Genomic DNA, 25,024 nt, shown 5'->3' with positions numbered 1-25,024 from the left:
AAAAACGGAAATGCTACTTACCGGTATTCCGTCCCAAAGGGACAACCAAATCAAAAAAATTGTAACCATGCCATTATAATTTTGGTTTTAGCTGTGAACCGCTTCTCATCTATCTCATTTAAGACACCATTGTTGTTGGGATTTTTTTTACTTCAGACAAAACTAAGGCAGGCTTGGGAAAGAAACACAAGGCTGGCGTGGGGGGAGGAATCGGCGAATCTTGCGGCGGCGAAGACAACGCTAGCGACGGCGTCGGTGGTCATTTTTTCTTCCCACAATACTGCATTCCAGGTTCTTCTCGTTCTCATTCCTTGTTTCGTCCCCTTTATTCCCTCGAATCTAGATCCCAAATGCTCCCCATCTGTTCTAGGGTTCGTGCGCATGGTGGCTATTTATTCAGGGGCTGCTATTCCGATCAGTGATAACCGATAGCAACTGGGATTGTCTTTGATTTTCTAGGGTTTAGAGTTAGTGGAGAAGGAAAATAGTTAACTCCTTGGTAATGAGATATGTTGGGGCTTTTTTTTCCCGGAGGCTGATTTTGGCAGGATTAGGGAGAGAGGGGGGGCTCTTTTAATATCATCTGATACCTTGCAAGTATCACCTAATATGTGGTAGGAATCGCCTAATACCTAACAGGTTTCACCTTATACTACTTCGCAAGTATCACCTGATATGTGGTAGGAATCGCCTGATACCTGACAGGTTTCACTTGATACTTCGCAAGTATCACCTGATACGTGGTAGGAATCGCCTGATACCTGAAAGATTTCACGTGATACTTCGCAAGTATCACCAGATACATGGTAGGAATCGCCTGATAGCTGACAGGTTTCACCTGATATTTCGCAAGTATCACCTAATACATGGTAGGAATCGCCTGATACCAGACATGATTCACCTGATACATGGTAGGAATCGTCTGATACCTATAAGGTATCACCTGATACCTCGCAAGTATCACATGATACATGGTAGGAATCGCCTGATACCTTATAGGTATCACCTGATACCTCGCAAATATCGCCTGATACCGGTTAGGTATCATGTCCTGATACCTAACCGGTATCATCTCGTACCAACGGGATTATGTTGTATAGCAGCTCCAATAAAAAAGCAGAACGAAATTCTTCGCCTCGGGTGACCGGCGCGGGGGAGCGAAATCGCCCCCCCTCCCCAGCACGACGCGGATGCCTCCTGGGCCCCACCATTTGTCATGCCTCCACCTGCCACGTGTCCATACCAAACATGTTTCACCTAGTGTACTCACAATGTTTCACTATGTACAGATCTAATGTTGCAATGAATTGAAACATTCTTTTGCAACAAATCACCCACATATTTTGAAAACCCTCTATTAAGGAATTCGTTTCATTTTTTTGTTCCATAAAAAATGTTTCACCTAGTGTACTCACAATGTTTTACTATGTATAGATCCAATGTTGCAGTGAATGAAACATTCTTTTGCAATAAATCACTCACATATTTGAAAACCCTCTATTGAGGGAATTCGTTTGGAATTCGTTTCATTTTTTGTTCCACCAAAAATGTTTCACCTAGTGTAATCAGAATGTTTCACTATTTATAGATCTAATGTTGCGATGGATTGAAACATTCTTTTACTATTCGCTGAAACATTGTTTTTATATAAGGTGAAACAATGCCTGATTTAAACGATTGAAATATTTTTGATCTACTTAGTGAAATAATTCCGATATACTTGGTGGAACATAGTGCAACATTTAAAAATAATTCAATAATAAGCTAAAAAAATTCGTCGGAATCTATCTATGTGTGGTCTTGTTTTGAAGCTTTAATTTCAATGAATTTAATGGTACAATCGAATCATGATTTGGATAAATAATTTAAGAGAAAAATTAGTTTAAAGTGGTTTTACACGCATCCGGTGGCGCTGACGTCTTTTTTTTTTTGCCCGATCGGTAGTGGATTTGGATCGTCTGACTTCACCCTGTGAAGGCACGGGCGTGCAGTCATCACTTATCCACCGTCCATGCAATCCAACAGCTCCCGAGCACAGAGACCTATATCAGCCCAACAAGAAGCACGTTCTCCAGACTTTAGAGTCAGTTTGGTAGACTTGTAGTGTCGCCATCGCTGCTGCCGGCGAATAGCTGGAGCTCGTCTTTCGCTACGCGCTGCCACTGCCGCCGTCTTGGGCTTCATATGGAAGCTTTGCCATTCCATCTTCCTGCTAGGACTGGATGTATCAATTGGTAGTGATGCAGCATGCTTGCTGCCCGGAATTTGGATTTTGGAACATTATTACAATGAGCAGAGCAGAGCAGAGCATGCATTCGATTCAACTATTCAGCAAGTAAAGCATGCATTCCATCAGACAATGCATAGGTTTCAAACAACACCATTCATTACTAACTACAACAGAGAATAAGCCACATCGTAAATTAAAAGAGATAGAGAATAGAGATCGTAAATCAAAAAGGATTGAAAAGAACAAAAGCAACGCACTAGAAACTACAATCTCCATAGCTAAAATATGTCTTCAGTACCATCAACAGTTGAACAAATGAAAAACAACAAAAAATGAAGAACTAAAATATGTCTTTGGTACTTTGGCCCCGAAAAATGAAGAACAACAAAGAAAAAGTTGGGCCCAGTCGATGGCTGGTGACGGCGCACGCTTACAAGCATACAAGCAGACGAGCTCCGAGCTAGCTAGTCATCGCCATCGTCGGCATCGACAGTGGTGGCGGCGGCAGCAGCGACGAGAGGCCTCATCGGATTAACTCATCAGTGTGTCTTGCCGGGCTGCCATGGACTGATTTCAACAGCAGTTAAGTATACGTGACACATGAGCCGTTAGATTGCATGGACGGTGGATAAGCTATGACTGCACTACCGTGCCTTCACAGAGTGAAGGAAAGCAGATCCAAATCCGATCGGTAGTCCCCTCCAAAGTAAAAGGGGAAGGAGAAAAACAGAAAAAAGGAAAAATAAAATCTTCCTTCTCGAAATCGCCGGCCGCCCCTCGCCTCCTCTCTCGCCCGCCGCCGCCCCGTCTCCTCTCTCCCCGGCCGTCGCTGCGCCTCCTCTCTCGCTGGCGCGCCACGCCGCCCCAGCTCCGGTCGTCGTCCTCCTGGCCCCTCCGCGTCCGCGTCCCCAAGCGAGCGCTCGAGCTTTGCTTTCAAGCTCTCGCTGAGCTCCGGAGGGTAGAGATGTCGTCCTCCTCCGCCGCCGCCTTAGCCAGAGGCAAATCCGGAATCTCTGCCGCTAAATTCGAAGTACGAATTCTCCCCCAACCCCTCTCCCTAACACACATGGAGTACACTTGAATTTAGCTGCGGCCAGATCCAGACGGCTGGCTACCTCTCCAAAATCTAAATCGAAATCGATCTTGATGCGCAGGCGTCTAAGGGATTGGGCGCCAAGCCGAAGCGATCCGCCTCCGCCACCGGCAGCAGAGGGAAGACCGAGAAGAAGGTCTACTCGCTGCCAGGCCAGAAATTCGACCCCCCTGAGGAGGTCAGCTTATTTCCACTCAACCAAATCTCATCTCATCTCATCTGTGTTGTTGCCTGATGCCATTAATTTCGTCCAGAGAGAGCCTCTCAGGATATTCTACGAGTCCTTATCCAAGCAGATACCCTCCAGTGAGATGGCTGAATTCTGGTACGCACAAATTTTTACACCTTTTAGCGTAATATATAAATTTTCCTCTATCTCAACTGTTAGAAATACTCCTACCCCTATATGGAATATATATACAGTAGTAGTACATACTAGTGACATTCAGGTGTCTGTCTAACTAGTGGAGTACTAGCTATCTAGTAGGATTCTGACAGTAAATTCTTCTAAGAATACTTGTAGCTTCAACGCATGAAGCTTATTGTTATCAACTGACTAATATCGCCTACTCAAAGCAGACACTAGTACTAAATTTGGTTGCCTCATGTTAGCACAAGTTCACACATCATTCTAATGAAGGGCATGAAACCATTCATATAAATAAGTTCTCTCACTTACCAATGATAAATCCTAGGTTTGTCTTACAAACTGCAGTGATCAATTATATTACCCTAGTACCTCATCCACGAAAATGTACAACAGGTTGATGGAACACGGGTTGTTATCTCCCGAAAGAGCAAAGAAAGCATACGAAAAAAAGCAAAAGCGGCAACAGCAAATACGATCAGGAACACCAATTAAACCCAGCGTAAAGAAAGACAAACCGGAAAGTTCAAAAAAACCAAGCTCATATAATAGTTCAGATTCAAAGGCAAAAAAAAGAGTCGATTACAGCGATGACGATGACGATTTCATTGTAAAACTGAAGAGATCCAGGGGATGATAGTTTTCAGATACCAGCATATTCCTATAGCACCAAGGCTAATAAACAGGTGCTGCTCTGAGGTTTCCATGGCAACGGTAACAACCAAATGGGTTCATGATGATTCTGGTGGAACAACATTTCTGTTTATTGTCAATATTGGAGTAGAAAGAAAAATGGAGATCCTTTACAATGATAAAATAAAGTCATATTGGCAGCATTGTGTCTTATGTAAAGACAGGCACTTTGTGGAGCTAAAGATAAATAGGTTTCCCTTTGCTTTGCTGGTGTCGTTGTATTCTGCAATTTGTACCTGCACGGTACCGTACCTTACCTTTGGTAGATAAGATTTGGTTTGTTGCATTGCTGTTACTCTTGCATTGGGAATGGACATTGTTATGCTGAAGTTGCCTAGAAAGAAAAGATTAGATTTGTTGTGTTACTTACAGCACTAGAGCTACGGCTAGAGCATGTTGGATGTGGGACTCTGCACTGCAGCTTAATATGGAAATTGATTAGAATTACAAAGCAATAGAGGCAAATGAGAAAAATGGTATTGTCAAAGGGGGGGACTGGTTTCTTGCTGTTACGTTGATTGAATATTATATTATAGGGACAATTGCATCCATGCCCCCACTTTCAAACCCAATTGTTGTTTTACCCCCATTTTTTAGGGTTTGCAGTTTTACCCCCATCTTTTGAATCTGAATCAGCCATCTGCCCCCCACTTGTAATAGTTGATTTTAACAGTGTTAGAGGTAGAGAAAAGGACATTTATACCCTTGGCGGTTATTGCATTTTTGCCCCCATGTTTTCAGCTGTGTTATTTTGCCCCTATTTTGTGATTTCAGCTTGTGTGATTGTTATAAATAATTCAAATATGAGCATCTCTTGTGATGTTTTTATACTTTAACAAAAAAATCACAAATACTAGGGAAATTACAAAATTTGACCAAAATTTGAACAAAATTTTGACAGAATTTCGATACAACTAGTACAAGTCACATATATAGCAAAGCATTACAAAGTGTCCACAAATATAACTACAAAGTGTGTCCACGGCAGTGGTAGGGGACGGAAAACAAAATGAGGTATGGCTCATAGACACATACATCAGAGACTAGAAGGTAGATGAGAACAGTATCAATCGCACTACGGCACAACATTGTATCAACATTCAGCATGGCAATAATCACTGATCACAATCCGTTATCCATTTGCAAACAAGCCTAAATAGAATAATAGGCATTGAAAAATACCTCAAGTAATGAAGTTTCAGTAATAAATCACATATAGGAATCAGGGAGGATAGATATACATAGAATCTGAAAAAAGGAGAGCAAGGATTGATTAGGGACTAGGGTGGATTGAATCGGGAGGAAGGCCACTTGCTTCTGAGGCGGTTTCACGAGTTTCAGCTGATCAAATATCTCAAGCAACCCATGCATCATTCCAACAACAACGCCTCCTGTCACAGGGATCAGCAGTATTCTGTGCCAAGTATCAGCTAGCCTCTGAAGGCAGAGCCAAGCACCTATTCATGGATGACATGAACCTAAAAATTCCATAACAGGAGCTATCTATAGAATCAGTCATGCAAGGCAGAACTGAAAAATCTCAACCTTAACTTACATTGGAATCACTAGGAAGGTTTTAAATTTTAACAAAATTTATCGTGTTTTGGGCAACCGCAGATACCGTGTGACATAAGGCTTTTCATTTACTGCTTTCAGTGCACTGTTAAGTTGCTTTGAGTTTGCACAATTAAATGAAACTGATTTTGCATCATTTGGGTGAATTTATTTGCACTAGTTTAGTCTGCACACTTCCGTCAAAAAAAGTTTAGTCTGCACACATAAACGGATCAAAATCACATATGCGAAGTCCCTTGAGTTCACATTTGCTAGCATCCATTAACTATGTTTAGATCCTATAAGTGATACTCCATCCGTTTCACAATGTAAGTCATTCTAGTATTTTTCACATTTATATTGGTGCTGTCTAGATTCATTAGCACCAATATAAATATAAGAAATGCTAGAATGACTTACATTGTGAAACGGAGGAAGTAGCTTCTTCGCATCATTTCCAGCCATGTGCAACACAATGAAACAGCAAAACCCACTTAAATTGCAGAGGATAGTCAAGTTTCCAGTCTCTGAGCATAACCAGTGAAATGCTCACCCCACGGTTAAACGCGGCGACGCAAATGCCGGTGGCGAGCCCAAGGAGGCAGCCGATGAGCAGCAGTGCCCACTCCGGCGGCGCCCAATCCCCGAGCTCCTCCCCGACCCTCCCTGCTGCGGCGACGATGTCGGGGACGGCTCGGAGCGATTGAGCTGCTGCGGCGGCTGCTGGCTTCGACGCCCGGATCCGCGCGCGGAGAGGGGGAGGTCGAGGTGCTGCAGGAGGCCGCGCACGCCGCCGCTGCTCCGCCTCGGGGAGGCGGTGACGGTGGCCCCCGCGCGCGCGCGCCCACCCTCGCCGCAGCCGCCGTCGCCCTTGCGGCGGCGGCCGCCGCCTCGCGCACGCCCTCCCCGTCGCCGCCGCGCCACGCTCTCGCCGCTATGGTTTCGCACGCACGTAGGGACCGACGACCGACGCACGAGGTGGAGGACACAGATTCAACCCTATCCTGTCCATTCCCTCAGGGGTACAATGGTAATTTCATATTTTCTCAAACCTTTGTTTTATTTTCTTTTGTATTTCTTTAACACAAAACATAGGACCCGCCAGACGGCTGTTACAAGTGGGGGTAAACGGCCGGTTCAGATTTAAAAGGTGGGGATAAAACTGCAAACAAAACAGCAATTGGCTTTGAAAGTGGGGGGCATGGATGCAATTGTCCCTATATTATATAGAAGGACAAGCAAATGTATATATAGACTTACTTCTGTTGTAGTAGTAGTAGTAGTAGAGCAGAGTACATGTATATATATGATTAATTATATATTACATATATAAGTAATAGTATTACATGCGATGCGAGCTTAATAATGGAGTGAGTGAGTACGCACATGATAGATACGTACGTACGCTACAGATATATATATATGCAGAAGATGAGTAATTAATAGGAGAGGGATGAGCCGCTGCAGCAGATGAATTGAAGATGCGTGCGTGCGAGCGAGGTTGTCAGGCGGCCGGATAAGGAGGAGGAGAAGAGGAAGAGGAGGAGGAGGAAGAAGAGGCCTTCTTGTGGTGCCTGTTGAGCTGCTGATGGTTGATGCATTTGTCCTTCCTGAACCTGAGCACAGTGCTCATGTGGTCGATCTCCCAGATGTGCTCCTGCATGAGCACGTTGCCGATGATGGAGGGGCCTTGCGAAATCCGGTTGAAGCCGAGGCAGACAACCCCCGGGACGACCTCCGGAACGACGATGCTCTTTGCGTCGGCGGCCAGCCTCGCATCCCCGGCCATCTCGATGCTGAAACTGGGTATCGTCACGTTGTGAGCCGGGTCCACCCCGTCACCGGCGAAGGTCCAGTTGTAGCAGTACTCGAAGCCCTTGATTTCGGCCTTTGGCAGGTGCGCCAGGTGGCTGTCCAGCGCCGCCGTTACCGGGTCGTACACCGCCGACACGAGGTAGGTTATGGAGGTGCCGGTGTCGAGGATGATGCCGGCTTCTGGGTTGTCGTTCCCCAGGGGGCCCTCGTCCCACACCTCGGGCGGGATGTCCAGTGGTTGGCCGCCGACGAGGATGCCGGTGACATGGGCGCCGTACGCGACGTCCCTGTACAGGAGCGGCGTCTCCATGGTGCCGGGAGCCTGGACGGCCGGGTTGGCGCCGAAGGTGAGGTAGCTGGAGGCGTTGCGGCCGCTGGTGGTGGCAAGGAGGCAGAAGGAGAGGCGGCCACCGAAGCGCCTGGCGGCAGCGATGCCGAAGGACGACGGGCTGTTGCCGAGGGAGAGGATGCCGTCGTGGCTGTTGACGGCTCCGCCGTGCTCGAAGGTGGAGCAGCCGATGACGAGGCCAGGTAGCTTCTTCATGGTGCCGTCGGAGACGGCGACGGTGGCCTTCTCCTGGCCGTAGATGCCGCTGGTGATGGTCGAGTCCTTCATCACCTGGTAGTAGGTGCAGGAGGTGTTCTGGTCGGGGCTCTCGCAGGTGTTGTAGGGGAGGTCCATGCAGGCGCGCTGGGAGCAGCGGAAGCGGCGCCACGAGGAGGACTTGGCAGGGCGGTACCAGTTCATGATCACCTTGGTCACCTTGGACTTGCCGCCGGACCCTCCTCCTCCGCCTCCGTCGTCGTCGACTTGGATGGACATGGTGGTGGCGGCGGGGGGCACGTGGGGCCGCCCAGGGTGCTTGCCCTTGCGCCGGCGCAGGCGGCAGTTGATCCAGGTGACTTCGTTGGCCGTCTCCAGGGCGAGGCTGTAGGGGAGCGCCGGGGTGCCGATGCGGACAACCACCACGTACATGCCCACCTGCGCGATGTTGAGCGCGCTTCGCATCGGCAGCTCGAACATGTCCGTCTTGGACATGAGCTCCGGCACCTGCCGCATCATCCGCCTCATGTCCTTGGCCATCAACGCCCGGAAGTGCTCGCGCCGCTCCTCCCCCGACTCCGGAACGTGGGGCGCCCACACCGGAAGGGTGAAGCTGCTGCTGCCTCCCTCCTGGTCCTGGACCTCCTCCTCTTCCTCCTCCTCCTCGTGCTGGAGGCGCCCATGGATCCCTGCCACCAACAGCAGCAGGCTTAGGAGGAGGACCACCACCAAGGGACCGGGACCGGCCGGCATCATCGATCCTTCGCTTCCTTCCTTCCTTTCCTCTTCTTCTTTGTTTAATTTGCCAATTAGCTAGCTACCCTCATCCATCCATCCATCCATCCATTCTACTACTCCATCCTCCTGCGCGTGCATGCTTTGTTTCTTCCGCACAATTAAGATGATTCTATGTTAAGCCCTGTGGCCATGAGCTCTTTCAGGAACACCCACCACTCCTGAATTACTATTTTACTATATATATTCCCCCTTATTTTCCTTCTACATACATACTTACATACAAGAGAAGCGATCTTCATCTGCATGCATGGCATTGCCTCTTCTCTTCAGTCTTGCGGCCTTGCCAGCTTATATATATATGGGCCTTTTAATTACATGGGCCACCACCGTAATCGGAATTGGAACAAGAACTGAAAAGATAAGGAGTAAGTTCACTATAAATCCCTCAATTCACTAGGCCCATCCCCCGAATCACAATATCGTGTCAACTTTGATCACTCGCGAGTGGTAAAGTAGCTGGTTTTGGTTGACGGGATGAGTGGGATCCACATGTCAACCGCCAACCCTTCTTCCTCATCTATTTCTCTCCCAGACTCCTCTCCCCTCTCATTCCCCATCTCTCGCTCCAAGTCGGGAGGGGGGAGGCGGGCGACGGAGAGAAAGGCGGTGGTCGACGGGGAGAGGGGTAACGGTCGCGGAGGAGCTCATCGGCGAGCTGTAGCATTTCCCTCTCCTTCTCCAACTATTTCGACATCATGCTGGTGGTGCTATCGTGGTGTGTGAAGCAATGCGGCCCGCTGTTCAACCCGCTCATGCTGATGCTGGTGGTGGTGGCCCGTGCTGGGCTCCCTCCTCAACGAGAAGATGCATCTTGGAAATATACTCAACGGCGTGCTCATCGTCGTCGGCCTCTACTCTGTGCTCTGTGGCAAGCGGTACGAGCAGGGGACTATGGGTCTAGACGAGTTGTGCGACCGCTTAGGGCCTAGGTCAGCAGGGGGCCATCATCACCACACCTGCCCAATGCAGGTCACCCAATATTGCTGCTGGGCATCGAGGCAGGTCACCCAATACCGCTGCTATTCTCGGTGCCTTGAGGGAAGAATGAGGGAGGCAGGGAGACGCGGTCGTGTGGCTGTCGCTGATCTCAATGAGTCGATCGAGGCCTCGAGGACGTGACGCAATGCGTTGTTTCATGTTCTCACTTCTAATCTCGCCTCTTCCTCGTGTCGCCATTTTATCTCACGCATCACGCTAACTTGCTGACTCGCCACCAGGAAAGAAGGAAGATGGCCGACGTAGCGAACCGGCTGGCGACGTCGTCGCCCACGCGCCATGCAGCCACGCCTTGCCCTTGTGGCCTTGCCTTACCTTCACGAGGCATCTAATTAGCAGAAAAGACTAGGGCAAGGTGAGGTCTTCTGATCTTATTTGCATCTATGTAGTTCGAAAATTAGGTTATAGTTTTGTTTTGTTCTTTTTGTTTAATGAATTTAGTTTATGATTTCAGGTGTTAGAAATTAGAATATTGCCTCAGAAGCATCTATCAGGCCTCACCTTCTGGTATACACCAAGTAGCCAGCGTGCGGGTCTTGCCTTCTCGTTGGCTCCCTAGCGTAACCCCTGCAAGCCGCTTGCCACATCGAATCCGTAGTTCCCGGTCTCTACAATATCGCCCTATGCCTCCGCGCTGCCCTACTCCTTGGGGGTGGGAGGAGGATGAAGACTAGGGTACTAACTTGCGGGGTTTATGAGGGTTCCACGCTTACTCAACTGATTTGATTTCATTGTACTAAACTTGTCACATCAGCAAAACTTGGACATAATACCGTATTAAGACCTCGGGTGCTCTGGTTTTACAAGTTAAGAGACATGTTATGTCTGATATTACGGGTTTGTTTGGCACAGCCAAATAATTTCAGCTCCACCTAAAGTGGGAGTGGAGTTGGGTGGAGCTCTCTCACAAAATGAACTAGAGAGGTGGAGATGGGTTTAGGCAGCTCCACAACTTCACTTCAGACCCAACTCCTGAAGCTAAATTTAAGAGTTGGAGCTCTACTAAACATGCCATACAATTTAAAGATGTGATTAAAACTTGACATATCTAAAGTGAACTCATTGGGAAAGACAACAACAAACACTCATTCTGCAGTGCAACTAGGAGGAATGTGGCATCACCATCAGCTTCTGCATCGGAGTGGATTTTCATCCCTCGAGGGGATATCCCCTCGTTATTTGCATGTCACTCAAATGGTTATGAAAAAAATTAAAAAAAAAGAGAGAGAAGATGTATTAACATGTATATCACTTCACAAACATGCAAGTTCAAATTCAACTTCTACATCTCGCAACGAAAGAAACAAATTAAACTACAACTAGTTAACAGTTAACGTATATCCACAATCAAGTTTGTTTTTTTCGTTACGAAATATAGAAGCTGAATTTGAACTTACATATTTGTAGAGCAATATATCACATCTTAATACATCTTCTCAAATTTTTTAATTTTTTTTCATAATTATTTGAGTGACATGCATACCACGAGGGAATATCCCTCCAGGGATGAAAATAGTTTCCGGCTTCTGCATACCTTGTGATGTCCCTCTCTTGTCTAGTACTCGCATGAATCGGCACGCAGCACAGCTGTGGCTGCTGCTGCTTTCATGTCATAGTAACAGTACATTCTCATGCACCGGTGACCGATGCACTGACTGGTCGTCCGCCACGCCCAACAAGAACAACTACTAGGCTAGTACTGGAGGACTATCCTTTTTTCCGAGAAAATTACTCTCCATCCCTTCTTATGGAGTAGGAGTATTAAACAAACAGAAGAAAGGATAATGATACTCTGTTTTGGAGTCCTTTCCCTCCCTTTGATGCAGCAGCAGCGTTTTTGATTGCGCATTTGCATGGCGCGCGGCCAGCCCAACATCGCAACGCATCAAAGTAGGGACGATATATATATATATATACTCCGACGATCGATCCCTTGCCTTGCTCACGTACCGAGCTGCTTCAAGAAAAAAAAAATCAATGGCGTCTCAGAAGAAAGCAAGGACTTGAAGAAGAGCTCATAGTATGGCTCTGCGGCCTCAGCTTGTGCCTCCGCTGCTCTCCCACCGCCGCCGCCTTGTCATACCTCTGCTTGTCTTGCTCCTCGCCGCCGCCGCCGCCGCCGCCAGCGACGAGCAGCTGCTAAGCCTGCGTGGGCAGGCTGCTGTCCTTGTGTCCATCAAAGACGCCTTCTCCCCGCCTCTCCCGACGCCATTGCGCACTACCTGGAGCGTCGCCAACCACGCCTCTCTCTGCTCCTCGTGGCATGCCGTCCGCTGCGCCCCCGACAACCGCACCGTCGTCTCCCTCGACCTCTCCGCCCACAACCTCTCCGGCGAGCTCTCCTCTGCCATCGCCCACCTCCAGGGCCTCCGCTTCCTCTCCCTCGCCGCCAACTCCCTGGCCGGCGACCTACCGCCCACCATCGCCGCCCTCCGGCACCTGCGCTACCTCAACCTCTCCAACAACCAGTTCAACGGCACCCTCCACTACTACTTGTCCACCATGACCAGCCTCGAGGTCCTGGACGTCTACGACAACGACCTCTCCGGCCCGCTCCCGCTCCCGGACACCAACAGCAACCTCCGCCACCTCGACCTCGGTGGCAACTTCTTCTCCGGCAGCATCCCGACCAGCTTCGGCCGCCTGCAGGCCATCCAGTTCCTCTCGGTCGCCGGCAACAGTCTCAGCGGCCGCATCCCGCCGGAGCTCGGCAACCTCACCGCCCTGCGCCAGCTCTACCTGGGCTACTACAACCAGTTCGACGGCGGCATCCCCGCGTCGCTGGGCCGCCTCGCCAGCCTGGTGCACCTGGACCTGGCCAGCTGCGGACTGCAGGGGGAGATACCGCCGTCGCTGGGAGGCCTCGCCAACCTCGACACGCTCTACCTGCAGACCAACCAGCTGAACGGCACCATCCCGCCCGCGCTCGCCAACCTCACCGCCCTCAGGTTCCTCGACGTCTCCAACAACGCGCTCACCGGCGAGATCCCGCCCGAGCTCGCCGCGCTCACCCACCTCCGCCTCCTCAACATGTTCATCAACCGCTTCCGTGGCGGCATCCCGGAGTTCATCGCCGACCTCCGCTCGCTCCAGGTCCTCAAGCTCTGGCAGAACAACTTCACCGGCTCCATCCCCGGGGCTCTCGGCCGCGTCGCGCCGCTCCGTGAGCTGGACCTGTCCACCAACAGGCTCACCGGCGAGGTGCCGCGCTGGCTGTGCGCGCTCCGCAAACTCGACATCCTCATCCTCCTCGACAACTTCCTCTTCGGCCCGGTGCCGGAGGGGCTCGGCGCGTGCCGGACGCTCACGCGGGTGCGCCTGGCCCGGAACTACCTCACCGGCCCGCTCCCGCGCGGCTTCCTCTACCTGCCGGCGCTCACCACGCTGGAGCTGCAGGGCAACTACCTGACGGGGCAGCTCCATAATGAGGATGAGGACGCTGGCAGCCCGCTGTCTTTGCTCAATCTCTCCGGCAACAGGCTCAACGGCTCCCTCCCGGCCTCCATCGGCAACTTCTCCTCCCTGCAGACGCTCCTGCTCAGCGGCAACCACTTCACCGGCGAGATCCCGCCTGAGGTTGGCCAGCTGAGGCGGCTGCTGAAGCTGGACCTGAGCGGCAACAACCTGAGCGGCGAGGTCCCTGGCGAGGTCGGCGAGTGCGCGTCGCTGACGTACCTAGACCTGAGCGCGAACCAGCTGTGGGGCGCCATGCCAGCGCGGGTGGTGCAGATCAGGATGCTCAACTACCTCAACGTGTCGTGGAACAAGCTCAACGGCAGCATCCCCGCGGAGATGGGCAGCATGAAGAGCCTCACCGACGCCGATCTCTCCCACAACGACTTCTCCGGCCACGTGCCCCACAACGGGCAGTTCGCCTACTTCAACGCGTCGTCCTTCGCGGGCAACCCGCGGCTGGTGCTGTGCGGCACGCCCGCCCCCGGCCCCGCCCCCGGGACGACGACGCCTGGCAGCGTGGGGGACGGACGGGCGCCGGTGATGTGGCTGGCGGCGGCGCTGGGGCTGCTGGCGTGCTCGGTGGCGTTCGCGGCGGCGGCGGTGGCGACGACGCGATCGGCGATTGAGCGGAGGCGGCGGTCGGGGTGGCAGATGAGGGCGTTCCAGAAGGTGCGGTTCGGATGCGAGGACGTGATGCGGTGCGTGAAGGAGAACAGCGTGGTGGGGCGTGGCGGGGCTGGGGTGGTGTACGCCGGGGAGATGCCCGGCGGGGAGTGGGTGGCGGTGAAGCGGATCGTCGACGGTGGGTTCTCGGCGGAGGTGCAGACGCTGGGGAGGATCCGGCACCGCCACATCGTGCGGCTGCTGGCCATGTGCTGGAGCGCGGAGGCGAAGCTGCTGGTGTACGATTACATGGCCGGGGGAAGCCTGGGCGACGCGCTGCACGGCCACCACCGGCACCACGACGAGTACGACGACGATGGCAGCAATACTAATATTATTGGGTCGTTGTTGTTGCCGTGGGCGGCGCGTCTGCGTGTGGCGACGGAGGCCGCCAAGGGGCTGTGCTACCTGCACCACGACTGCTCCCCTCCCATCCTCCACCGCGACGTCAAGTCCAACAACATCCTTCTCGACGCCCGCCTGGAGGCGCACGTCGCCGACTTCGGCCTCGCCAAGTACCTGCGCGCCGGCGCCTCCGAGTGCATGTCCGCCATCGCCGGCTCCTACGGCTACATCGCGCCAGGTATAAGCTTACTACTCCTACTAGGCAGCTTTCAATCTTTGACCGACTAAAATTAAGGGTATGTTTGGTAGAACTTTAACTCCTAAATTTTGCTATAAAAGTTAGGTCTGGTGTGGAGTTGCCTAAATCCAGCTCCACCTCTCTAGTTTATTTTATAAGAGAGCTCCATTAAACTGGTAGAGCTGAAACTATTTGGCTGAGCTCCAGTTCTAGAAGAGATGAAAAGCTGAAGCTGTGACAAACAGTCCCTTACTCCACTACTCTAGACTCCAGCTACTAGCTAGACGGACCAATCATGCATCCATCCAGCATTCCATATTGGACGGACGTTGGTGGTGTAGTGTACTAGTCGTCGTACGTGGTGCTAATCTCCTCTCCTACTACAGTTATTATTATTATTAGAGTGCGCGCATTCTTTTCTTTCCATGCAAGCATGTACTCCGTACTGTGTGTCACCACACCACATTTGGCCTGCCCTGCATCTGCATGCCATTGCCAGCCAAAGGAAACCAAGCAGCAGCCCTCTGCTGCGTCTGATGATGACTAGACTCCTCAAAGGACGAGCCTTTCTTTCTTTTTCTTTTCTTTGCTGCATAGTAGTACGGATGCATGCATGGATCATGCATGGATCGACTGAATCTTTCGCTTTCGCTTTTACTTTTACTGCTAGTACATGTCTTGCGGTTGATGATTTGCCTCAATGCGTCGTCCTCCTATCCTACCTAGACAAGCGATGCGATGCGGCGGCAGCAGAACAACAAAGCCTTGTTTGCTTTTAAACAGAGTCTAAAAAGAATGAACAAAGTCTCTTTTCATTTGGTCTTTCTTCACAAAGCATATGCTCCTCTTTTAGTTAGTTTTTTTAAAAATTTCTGCTGATTAATTGAGTATATAAATGTGCTTTTGCAGAGTATGCATACACGCTGAAGGTGGACGAAAAGAGCGACGTTTACAGCTTTGGGGTGGTGCTGCTGGAGCTGATAACGGGGCAAAAACCGGTGGGAGAGCACCTGCAGCTGCATCAAGAGGAGGAGGAAGCAAATACGACGACGACGGTGGTGGACCTGGTGCAGTGGGTGCGGGCACGCTGCGGCAGCGGCAAGGACGGAGTGTGGCGCGTCCTCGATCGGCGGCTGGGCGGCGACGTGCCGGCAGCGGAGGCCACGCACATGTTCTTCGTGGCGATGCTGTGCGTGCAGGAGCACAGCGTCGAGCGCCCCACCATGCGCGAGGTCGTGCAGATGCTCGAGCAGGCAAAGCAGCAGCTCAGCCGCTGCCACCCTCCTCCTCCTCCTCCAACATCCACGTCGATCGACCATGCATGCATGATATAATATGATATGATATGCCTGCTACTGTATATGCTTAGCGTACGTCTCCTAATTGCCTTGCCAATAGGAGTACTTCTACACCACATATGCATATGCGTGCGGATCGTTTCGAGCCGAGACATACATGTCCAACGGATGCTCATATGTCTGATGACAACGTACGATCGAGATATATATATACGACATGCATGGAGCTCCGGCCGGCCGGCTTGCTGACTATTACGAATACTTTGCCATATATGTACATATTGTATTGTATTGTATTGTTTCTTTCCTTGTATTCTCCTCTAATTGAGAATCCTTTACATGTGCTTCCTATATTAATACATGACCACCCCTCCCATTGGGTGTGTGGTGTTCTCCCCCATTCCATTCTACATGGTATCAGATTCCAAGTTTTCTTCTCTTCCGCTGCTCTAGCGTTGCTTCCTCTCCGGTCGCTGCGTCCACCGAGCGTCGCCGCCTCCCTAGCTGCCGCGCCCCTCTTCCCTCACCATGTCCACTTCCTCGGCTACTTCCGCTGCCACCGACTCCGCTACGGTGTCGTCTTCCACCTCTACCGTCGCCTCGGTTTTCGTCAACCCGTATGCGACCGTCGCCGTCAAGTCCCATGTTCCGATCTCCCTCGAGCTTCGTAACCCCAACTACAACAAGTGGAAGGCCTTCTTCCGCTCGATGTGTGGGAAATTCGGTCTCCTCGATCATCTTGACGCTGCTCCTCCCGCCAACCCCGACGCCGCCTGGGAACAGGCCGATTGCTGCCTCCGCAGCTGGATCTTCGGCTCTGTCGCCGACGATGTCCTCGACCTCGCCATGGAGCATGATCAATCGGCCCGGGACTTGTGGATCGCCATCGACAACCTCTTTCAAGCCAACAAGGAGCCTCGCGCGATCTATCCGCATCACGAGTTCCACTCCATGACCCAAGGCGATCTCTCCGTCGCCGACTATTGTCAGTGCATGAAGACGGCGGCTGATGCCCTCCGCGACGTCGGCCACCCCGTCACCGAGTCCCAGCTCGTCCTCAACCTCCTTCGCGGCGTCAACTCGCGCTTCACCAGCACGGCCGACAACATCACGAGCGCCCCTGTCTTGCCGTCCTTTGCCTCTGCGAGGAACATGCTAGTTCTCAAGGAGCTTCGCAACACCAACTCGGTACAAGTCCAGTCCGAGACTGCCCTCATCGCAGCCAACAACGCCCACTCCAACTGCACCGGGGGCACTTGCCACTCCTCTGGCAGCGGTGGGCAGCAGCAGAACCGCGCCGGCGGCAGCAAGAACAAGGGCAAGAACGGCGGCCGCAACAACAACCGCAACTCCGGCGGCAACGGCGGCGGTAGATTCGGCGGCCGCCCTGGTAGACAGAACAGCGGCAGCAACAGCTTCGGCACTAGCACTTTCTCTGTCCCTGCTCCACGCCAAGCTGCACCATGGGTGTGCTTCTCGCCCTGGGCAAGACAGCAGCAACCCGGGCGTGCTCCCAGCGCCGGGATACTTGGGCCGTATCCTCAGGCTCACATTGCCTTCGCCGGGCCATACTCCTCGCCACTGCCTGCAGGGTCTGTCCAGCCGGCTTGGGACCAAGCTGGCCTTGTCGCCACTCTCAATGGAATGACGCTTCACAACCCCAACTCGTGGGTTCTCGACACGGGTGCAACTTCGCACATGTCCTCCACCGACGGTATACTCGTTACTCGCCTCCCCAACTCACAAACTTATATTACCGTTGGTAATGGTCACTCCATTCCGGTTGTTTGCCGTGGCACTTCCTTTCTCCCTATTGGCACCACTAGATTTGACCTTCGTCATGTTCTTGTTGCTCCCTCTTTGGTTCGCAATTTACTCTCCGTTCGTCAATTTACCCATGACAATAAATGTTCCATTGAGTTTGACGAGTTTGGTTTTTCTATTAAGGACCCTCGGACCCGGCGCGTGATTCTTCGTTGCAATAGCCATGGCGAGCTCTACACCCTCCCGACCGCTGCACCTTCCATCGCCACCCACTGCAACCTCGCCACCTCCTCCACGTTATGGCATCGCCGCCTCGGTCATCCGGGTCCAACCGCCGTCACCACTCTCCAACATTTATCCGCCATACCTCGCTCCAAGACAAATAATTCCCTTTGCCATGCTTGTCAGTTAGGGAAACACACTCGTCTTCCTTTTAATAAGTCCACCTTCAGTACCTCTTCTCCTTTTGAACTTGTGCACTGTGATGTATGGACTTCTCCCGTTATGAGCATTTCGGGCTTCAAATTTTATTTAGTGCTGGTTGATGATTTTACTCATTTTTGCTAGACGTTTCCTCTTTGCCACAAATCCGATGTTCATCGCCATATTGTTGAGTTCGTTGAGTATGCCCACACACAGTTCGGCCACCGCCTCAAGTGTCTCCAAGCCGACAACGGTACCGAGTTTGTTAATCACAACACCACCTCCTTTCTCGCTGGTAGAGGTTCCCTGTTACGGCTCTCCTGTCCATATACTTCCCCGTAGAACGGCAAGGCCGAACGCATGATTCGCACCCTCAACAACTCCGTTCGTACCCTCCTCCTACAAGCCTCCATGCCACCCTGTTGACAGAAAACACGTGGACTGGGAGATCTGCTTAACTCCAGTGCAGGTCCAAAACTCGCCTTCAGGTGTATGAGCGTGCCAGTTGATTTGATCCTGCAATCAACAAGAAATAGAACAGAGAAACCGCAATTAATCCTATAAATGATAGCCGATCGGTTAGGTGCCGATGACATATTATTTATTTCAAGCCGATGTCATGCGTACATCGATCGACAAATATCAATAAGTAAATCAGAACTAAATCTACTCGATCGGCTATAGATATTAATGATATATAATCCTTATATCGATATATACTTAAATCAAGTGATTGGGATAGATCGGTCGTCTTGCCGAGACAATATAAATCACTTAGATCAAAATATATATTAATAGTGGGATTATATACATTTATAGCATAGCCGGTCAAGTGGATCTAGCATGTATCGGCTAATGCTCCGATACTACTCTATATTAAGATGTTAAAGCAAGTAGAATATACCAAACAGAAGCCTAATACACCTAGATGCGACAAGATCCTAACATAAAAGGCAGATTTAACATATAGATTAAGCATATGGAATAAAAGTAGTTAAATTAGATAAGATCGGCTGAAACTCCGATACTACCCTAATCGGCAACCAGAAAGCAGGCTAGAGATTGCAATTCTAAACATGACATAATAGATCAAACTCAACTGATGCAGCATTAAGTATGAAAAGAAGAACAATATCTAGACAATCAAGCCGCTGGAAGTTTCATAGAGTGGTAGATATATCACATAATCTAAGTTAACGTCATTATCTAACCTAATCGGCTGCCTTCCATTAACAGATGTTAGCCGATTATAGGTTAGATAAAGATATTATCGAAGATTATGTGAGATATATGATAACTCGACGAATTATATAGACAAGATTAGAGTATCATAAAGATGGAAGCACTAATCTTGAGAACATAAGTCATCATGACAAGTTTTACCTCTTTGTTGAAGATCGAAACCGATGCAGCTCAACCCGAGAGTACGAACTCGTCGAAATAAAAGTAAAGCAAAAAGGGTGGCGATGCGCCGAGATTGTATTGGATGTCTCTTTTTTTACATAGGGCTCGGGTCTACTTATACCCGAGAATTACAAGATACGTCCATAACGGACACGGCTATTATCTCTAACAAACTCTAAGATACCATAAGTCTTTACGGCAGACTTTTGCCCAAACATATCTCTAAGGAAATTACACAGAATATCCTAACTAATAGATACAATTGCCTTCCCAGGACTCTATCCATGCGTGGCAATCATCTTGAAGCACATCAACTTCAACCCGACGACATACGCCGAGTCATATTATCGGAATCGGCTGTATCGGCTAGCCCCGTCCGACTCGAACTCTGCCGACCTAACCTTAGCCGATTTGGACTGCAGCCGATTCTTACTCTGTTTCCGCAACGATCTTCATCTTGGATTCCACTTCAATCTGATCTTCACCTCCGATGCCAATAGTGATAGAATTTACCAAATTTGGTCGGTAACACACCCTCCTATTGGGCCGAAGGTCTAGCCACTGCCACATACCTCCTGAACCGTCGACCCTCGTCCTCGGTAAACAACTCAATCCCATTCCAGCTTCTTCATCACAAGATTCCCGATTATTCCATGTTACGAGTGTTTGGGTGTTTATGCTATCCTAACCTTAGTGCCACCGCTGCCCACAAACTTGCACCCCGCTCCGCCGCTTGCGTCTTTTTGGGCTACCCCTCCTCGCACAAAGGTTATCGCTGCCTCAACATATCCACCTGCCACATCATTATTTCACGCCATGTCATTTTTGATGAGACACAGTTTCCATTTTCGGGAGATCCCGTCGATGCTTCCTCTTTGGATTTTCTACTACAGGATGCTCCTGCTCCCTCTGTGGTCGCTCCACCACTGGCTGGTGTTGAGCAGCTGCACCTGCCGCACGCTCCGTTCCCTGTGAACGTCGAGCAGCGGCTGCGCACGGGTGCTCCCTCGGCTGAGGACGAGCACCTGCCCTACTACGTGCAGCCGCATCACACTGCGGGCGGGACGACGGCAAGTTCCACACAGCCGGCTGCCATATCTCCATCTTCCTCAAGCAAGCCACCGTCGTCACCAGCTATCCGGCCATCCACGTCTTCTTCACGACCAGCCGGCACGGTGGCGCCATTCCCGTACCACTACCAACGACGACCGGCGCCGACTCCTCCACCCTAAGTCGTCGCTCCGGCTGCACCCACACCTCCCCCGCGGGTCCACACCATGGTGACACGCTCCAAGACCGGTTCTCTCAAGCCAGTGGATCGACTCGTGCTCTCGGCATCCCACAGCGCCATTTCTCCACTGCCGGCCAACTACCGCTCTGCCCTCGCCGACCCCAACTGGCGTGCAGCCATGGCCGAAGAGTTCAAGGCTTTGATCGACAACGGCACGTGGCGGCTCGTCCCTCGTCCACCTGGTGCAAACGTCGTTACCGACAAGTGGATCTTCAAGCACAAGTTCCACTCCAATGGCTCGCTCGCCCGTCACAAGGCACGTTGGGTTGTTCGTGGCTACTCCCAACAACATGGCATCGACTACGACGAGACCTTCAGCCCCATCGTCAAGCCCTCTACCATTCGTGTCGTCCTCAGCATCGCCACCTCCCGCTCCTGGCCGATTCATCAACTTGATGTGAAGAACGCTTTCCTCCACGGCACCCTCGATGAGACGGTGTATTGCCAGCAGCCGTCCGGCTTCATTGACCCCGCTGCTCCCGATGCTGTGTGCCTCCTCCAGCGCTCCCTCTACGGCCTCAAGCAAGCGCCTCGGGCTTGGTACCAACGGTTCGCTACATACATTTGTCAGCTGGGTTTCACGCCATCGGCCTCCGACACATCGCTCTTCATCCTCCAGGATGGTGATCGTCTCGCCTACCTGCTGCTCTACGTCGACAACATCATCCTCACGGCCTCCTCCGCTGAGCTTCTTCACCACATCACGGCTCGGTTGCACACCGAGTTCACCATGAAGGATCTTGGTGACCTCCACTTCTTCCTCGGCATCTCCGTCCTTCGCACACCCGACGGCCTCTTCCTATCCCAGCGACAGTACGCCGTCGATCTCCTGCAACGAGCCGGCATGTTTGAATGCCACCCCACCGCCACCCCGGTTGATGCTCGCGCCAAGCTCTCCGCCTCGGAGGGTGCCCCCGTCGCCGATCCTACCGAGTACAGGAGCCTCGCCGGTGCCCTCCAGTATCTCACCCTCACCCGTCCTGAGATCGCCTATGCCGTTCAACAGGTGTGTCTTTTTATGCATGACCCTCGCGAGCCTCACCTCGCCTTGGTTAAACGCATCCTGCGCTACATCAAGGGCTCACTCTCCGCCGGCCTCCACATCGGCACCGGTCCGGTCGGGTCTCTGACCGCCTACTCCGACGCAGACTGGGCCGGCTGCCCCGACTCTCGTCGCTTTACCTCAGGCTACTGCATCTTCCTCGGCGATAACCTGGTGTCTTGGTCCTCCAAGCGACAGACGACGGTCTCCCGCTCCAGTGCCGAAGCGGAGTATCGTGCCGTTGCTCACGTGGTTGCCGAGTGCTGTTGGCTCTGCCAGCTACTCCAGGAGTTGCATGCTCCCATCTCCACCACGACCATTGTCTTTTGTGACAACGTCAGTGCTGTCTACATGACCACCAACCCGGTTCACCACCGCCGCACCAAGCACATTGAGATCGATATCCACTTTGTTCGGGAAAAGGTGGCTCTGGGACAGGTCCGTGTGCTCCATGTTCCATCTACGCATCAGTTCGCCGATATCATGACCAAGGGCTTGCCTGTGCAGTTATTTACAGATTGTCGATCCAGCCTTTGCGTCCGTGATCCTCCCGCTGCGACTGCGGGCGGGTATTAGGAATACTTTGCCATATATGTACAGATTGTATTGTATTGTTTCTTTCCTTGTATTATCCTCTAATTGAGGATCCTGTACATGTGCTTCCTATATTAATACATGGCCACCCCTCCCATTGGGTGTGTGGTGTTCTCCCCATTCCATTCTACACTGACGATCGACCTGATCTGATCAATGTGTATATTAATTATGAATATATATATATTACATACACACACACACACACACACACACACACACACACACACACACACACACACACACATATATATATATATATATATATATATATATATATATATATATATATATATATATATATATCCAAGAGATCAATGTCCCTACGTACCTACTCCCTCCGTTTCACAATGTAAGTCATTCTAGCATTTCCCACATTCATATTGATGTTAATGATTAACATCAATATGAATGTGGGAAATGCTAGAATGACTTACATTATGAAACGGGGGAAGTAACTAGCTACTACTACCTCCGTTTCAGGTTATAAGACTTTTTAGCATTGCCCACATTTATATAGATGTTAATGAATCAAGGCACACATATTTGTCTAAATTCATTAACATATATATGAATGTGGGTAATGCTAGAAAGTCTTATAATATGTGAAAGGGTCAATTAGGCCTAGAGGAGGGGTGAATAGGCTAATTTAAAATTTTATGCGGAAGCTAAAACTGAGTTAGGGTCGGAAAGTCTGATCCACAGTCAGACTATCCGAAAATATCAAATAGTCTGATGTTGGATCAGACTGTCTGATCCACTAAAGTAACACTACAAGTAGATCTAGTGCACAAACAAGAATATGCCGCAAACAGCGACTAGATCTATAGCGGCACAAAAAAGCAAAGCTAAATGAGGGGAGAAGTGATATCACCAACAATGAAGTTCACCGAGTTGTTCCCGGAGTTCAAATCCTTGAGGGGATTCTACTCTCCGTTGAGGAGCTCACTAAGAGCCGGGTCTTTGCTAACCCTTTCCTCAAGAGGTTGCACTAAGCACTCCTCCTTCCACTAAGGGGTATCTCTTTCCTTGCGGAGGCGAGATCCGGCCTTCACAAACTTCTCCCGGCCAACCACACGTAGATCGGTGGCTCGGGAGTGACACCTAGCCGTCTAGGAGTCCTCAACCTCCAAGAGTAACAAACACCACACAACTCTTGGTCAAACCCTAGTGCTCAAGATCGAGTGAAACACACACTAGGCCCTCAAACACCAAATCCACAACCACCAAGATCCACCACACAAAGAACAAGGAGGGATTTGAGAGAGGGAGAGAGAGCTCAAAGATCCAAAGCACCTTAGCACCAAGCTCAACCCAAAGTGAATGAGAATGAAATGAGTTGGGTAACCCTAGAAAAGGGTTAGGTGGGGGGTATTTATAGATGCCTCCAAAATATGGCCGTTGGGAGAGAATCTTTTCATCCCACCTCGGAAAGTCCGAGGTGACATCGGATAGTCCGATGTTTTTGACACCCAAGTAGGCCAGAGACAGAGAACGAAATTTTGGAGAATTTCGGACAATCCGATTGATCGGATAGTCCGATGTCATATCGGATATTCCGTTATTTTTGAACCAAGAATTTCATCCTCTCACAGAGACTCAAGTTCCATTGAATTTCGGAGTCTCTGGGTCATCGGATACTCCGATCACATCGGATAGTCTGATTTGAAACTCACTCAAGAGGAATAAAAAGCAATTTAAAACAGAGGGTGAAGTTTTGGGAAATTTCAGATAGTCCAAAGTATCGGATAGTCCGACCTTATATCGGATAGTCCGATATTTTTAGCCAATACTCAGACCAAAGACAGAAAGCAAAGTTCTGTGAAATTTCGGATAGTCTGAGCATCGGATAGTCTGATCAAGATCGGATAGTCCGACAGGAATAAAACAGGAACACTTCAAATAAATGATTTTGAGCACTAGTGTTCTACCAAATATATGCATGTAGTATCCCTCTTAATAGTACGGCATCCTAATACTCAAGAACACAAGATATACATGGATTAGAAGACAATTACCACAAAAGATGCCGCAATACTTATTGTGTTGACATCCACTCCTTTTTCATCCTTGCATACATCTCAACAAAAAGCATTAGTTACCCTCTAATTGTGTTGTCATTAACACCAAAATAAATGAGGGGTCCTAGATGCACTTTCAATATGAAACGGGGAAGTACCTCTTTTGATCGAGATGGTATGATGTCGGGTCTTATCTAAAAAAGTTTCAATATGCGGAGACTGAGAAAGCAGCTTGATATGCATGTAGTCCTAGGCAAAGTGGGGCAAACCCAGCCCAGCCGAGCAGGTAAGAGGGCCTCAATCTCCCCTCCAACGGGGATTGATAGGCCCGGGCCATTAATGTCTCAACTGAAAAAACGGGTATAACGCATCCTCCATCTTCAAAAACCGGTACA

General features: G+C 50.5%; 3 protein-coding genes across 3 annotated transcripts; 2 read left to right on the top strand and 1 right to left on the bottom strand.

Moving 5' to 3' along the window:
* Positions 1-2,932: 2,932 nt before the first annotated feature.
* On the top strand, positions 2,933-4,678 carry LOC127773295 (uncharacterized). The gene is made up of 4 exons (XM_052299337.1): positions 2,933-3,260; positions 3,385-3,501; positions 3,578-3,648; positions 4,087-4,678. Exons 1-4 carry the CDS (start codon positions 3,195-3,197, stop codon positions 4,325-4,327), a joined length of 495 nt encoding a protein of 164 aa, XP_052155297.1. The 5' UTR covers positions 2,933-3,194; the 3' UTR covers positions 4,328-4,678.
* A 2,712-nt stretch (positions 4,679-7,390) lies between these two features.
* On the bottom strand, positions 7,391-9,345 carry LOC127773293 (aspartic proteinase NANA, chloroplast-like). Its single transcript, XM_052299336.1, has one exon. The coding sequence runs from the start codon at positions 9,050-9,052 to the stop codon at positions 7,442-7,444; it is 1,611 nt and encodes a 536-aa protein (XP_052155296.1). The 5' UTR covers positions 9,053-9,345; the 3' UTR covers positions 7,391-7,441.
* A 2,158-nt stretch (positions 9,346-11,503) lies between these two features.
* Positions 11,504-16,242, top strand: LOC127773292 (leucine-rich repeat receptor-like serine/threonine-protein kinase BAM3). The gene is made up of 2 exons (XM_052299335.1): positions 11,504-14,792; positions 15,702-16,242. The coding sequence occupies exons 1-2, from the start codon at positions 12,113-12,115 to the stop codon at positions 16,124-16,126; spliced, it is 3,105 nt and encodes a 1,034-aa protein (XP_052155295.1). The 5' UTR covers positions 11,504-12,112; the 3' UTR covers positions 16,127-16,242.
* Positions 16,243-25,024: the final 8,782 nt, after the last annotated feature.

Source organism: Oryza glaberrima, chromosome 5 (genome assembly GCF_000147395.1).
Source record: "Oryza glaberrima chromosome 5, OglaRS2, whole genome shotgun sequence".
Taxonomy (NCBI): Eukaryota; Viridiplantae; Streptophyta; class Magnoliopsida; order Poales; family Poaceae; genus Oryza; species Oryza glaberrima.
This window is presented reverse-complemented; position numbering and strand designations above follow the sequence as displayed.

What these genes read in the sequence shown, in the direction of transcription:
- LOC127773295 (XM_052299337.1), top strand. Translation starts at nt 3,195, where the DNA reads ATGTCGTCCTCCTCCGCCGCCGCCTTAGCCAGAGGCAAATCCGGAATC. An exon ending in TCTCTGCCGCTAAATTCGAA is followed by an intron (nt 3,261 to 3,384) that starts GTACGAATTCTC and finishes CTTGATGCGCAG; the next exon opens with GCGTCTAAGGGATTGGGCGC. An exon ending in AGTGAGATGGCTGAATTCTG is followed by an intron (nt 3,649 to 4,086) that starts GTACGCACAAAT and finishes AATGTACAACAG; the next exon opens with GTTGATGGAACACGGGTTGT.
- LOC127773293 (XM_052299336.1), bottom strand. Translation starts at nt 9,052, where the DNA reads ATGATGCCGGCCGGTCCCGGTCCCTTGGTGGTGGTCCTCCTCCTAAGC.
- LOC127773292 (XM_052299335.1), top strand. Translation starts at nt 12,113, where the DNA reads ATGGCTCTGCGGCCTCAGCTTGTGCCTCCGCTGCTCTCCCACCGCCGC. An exon ending in CTACGGCTACATCGCGCCAG is followed by an intron (nt 14,793 to 15,701) that starts GTATAAGCTTAC and finishes GTGCTTTTGCAG; the next exon opens with AGTATGCATACACGCTGAAG.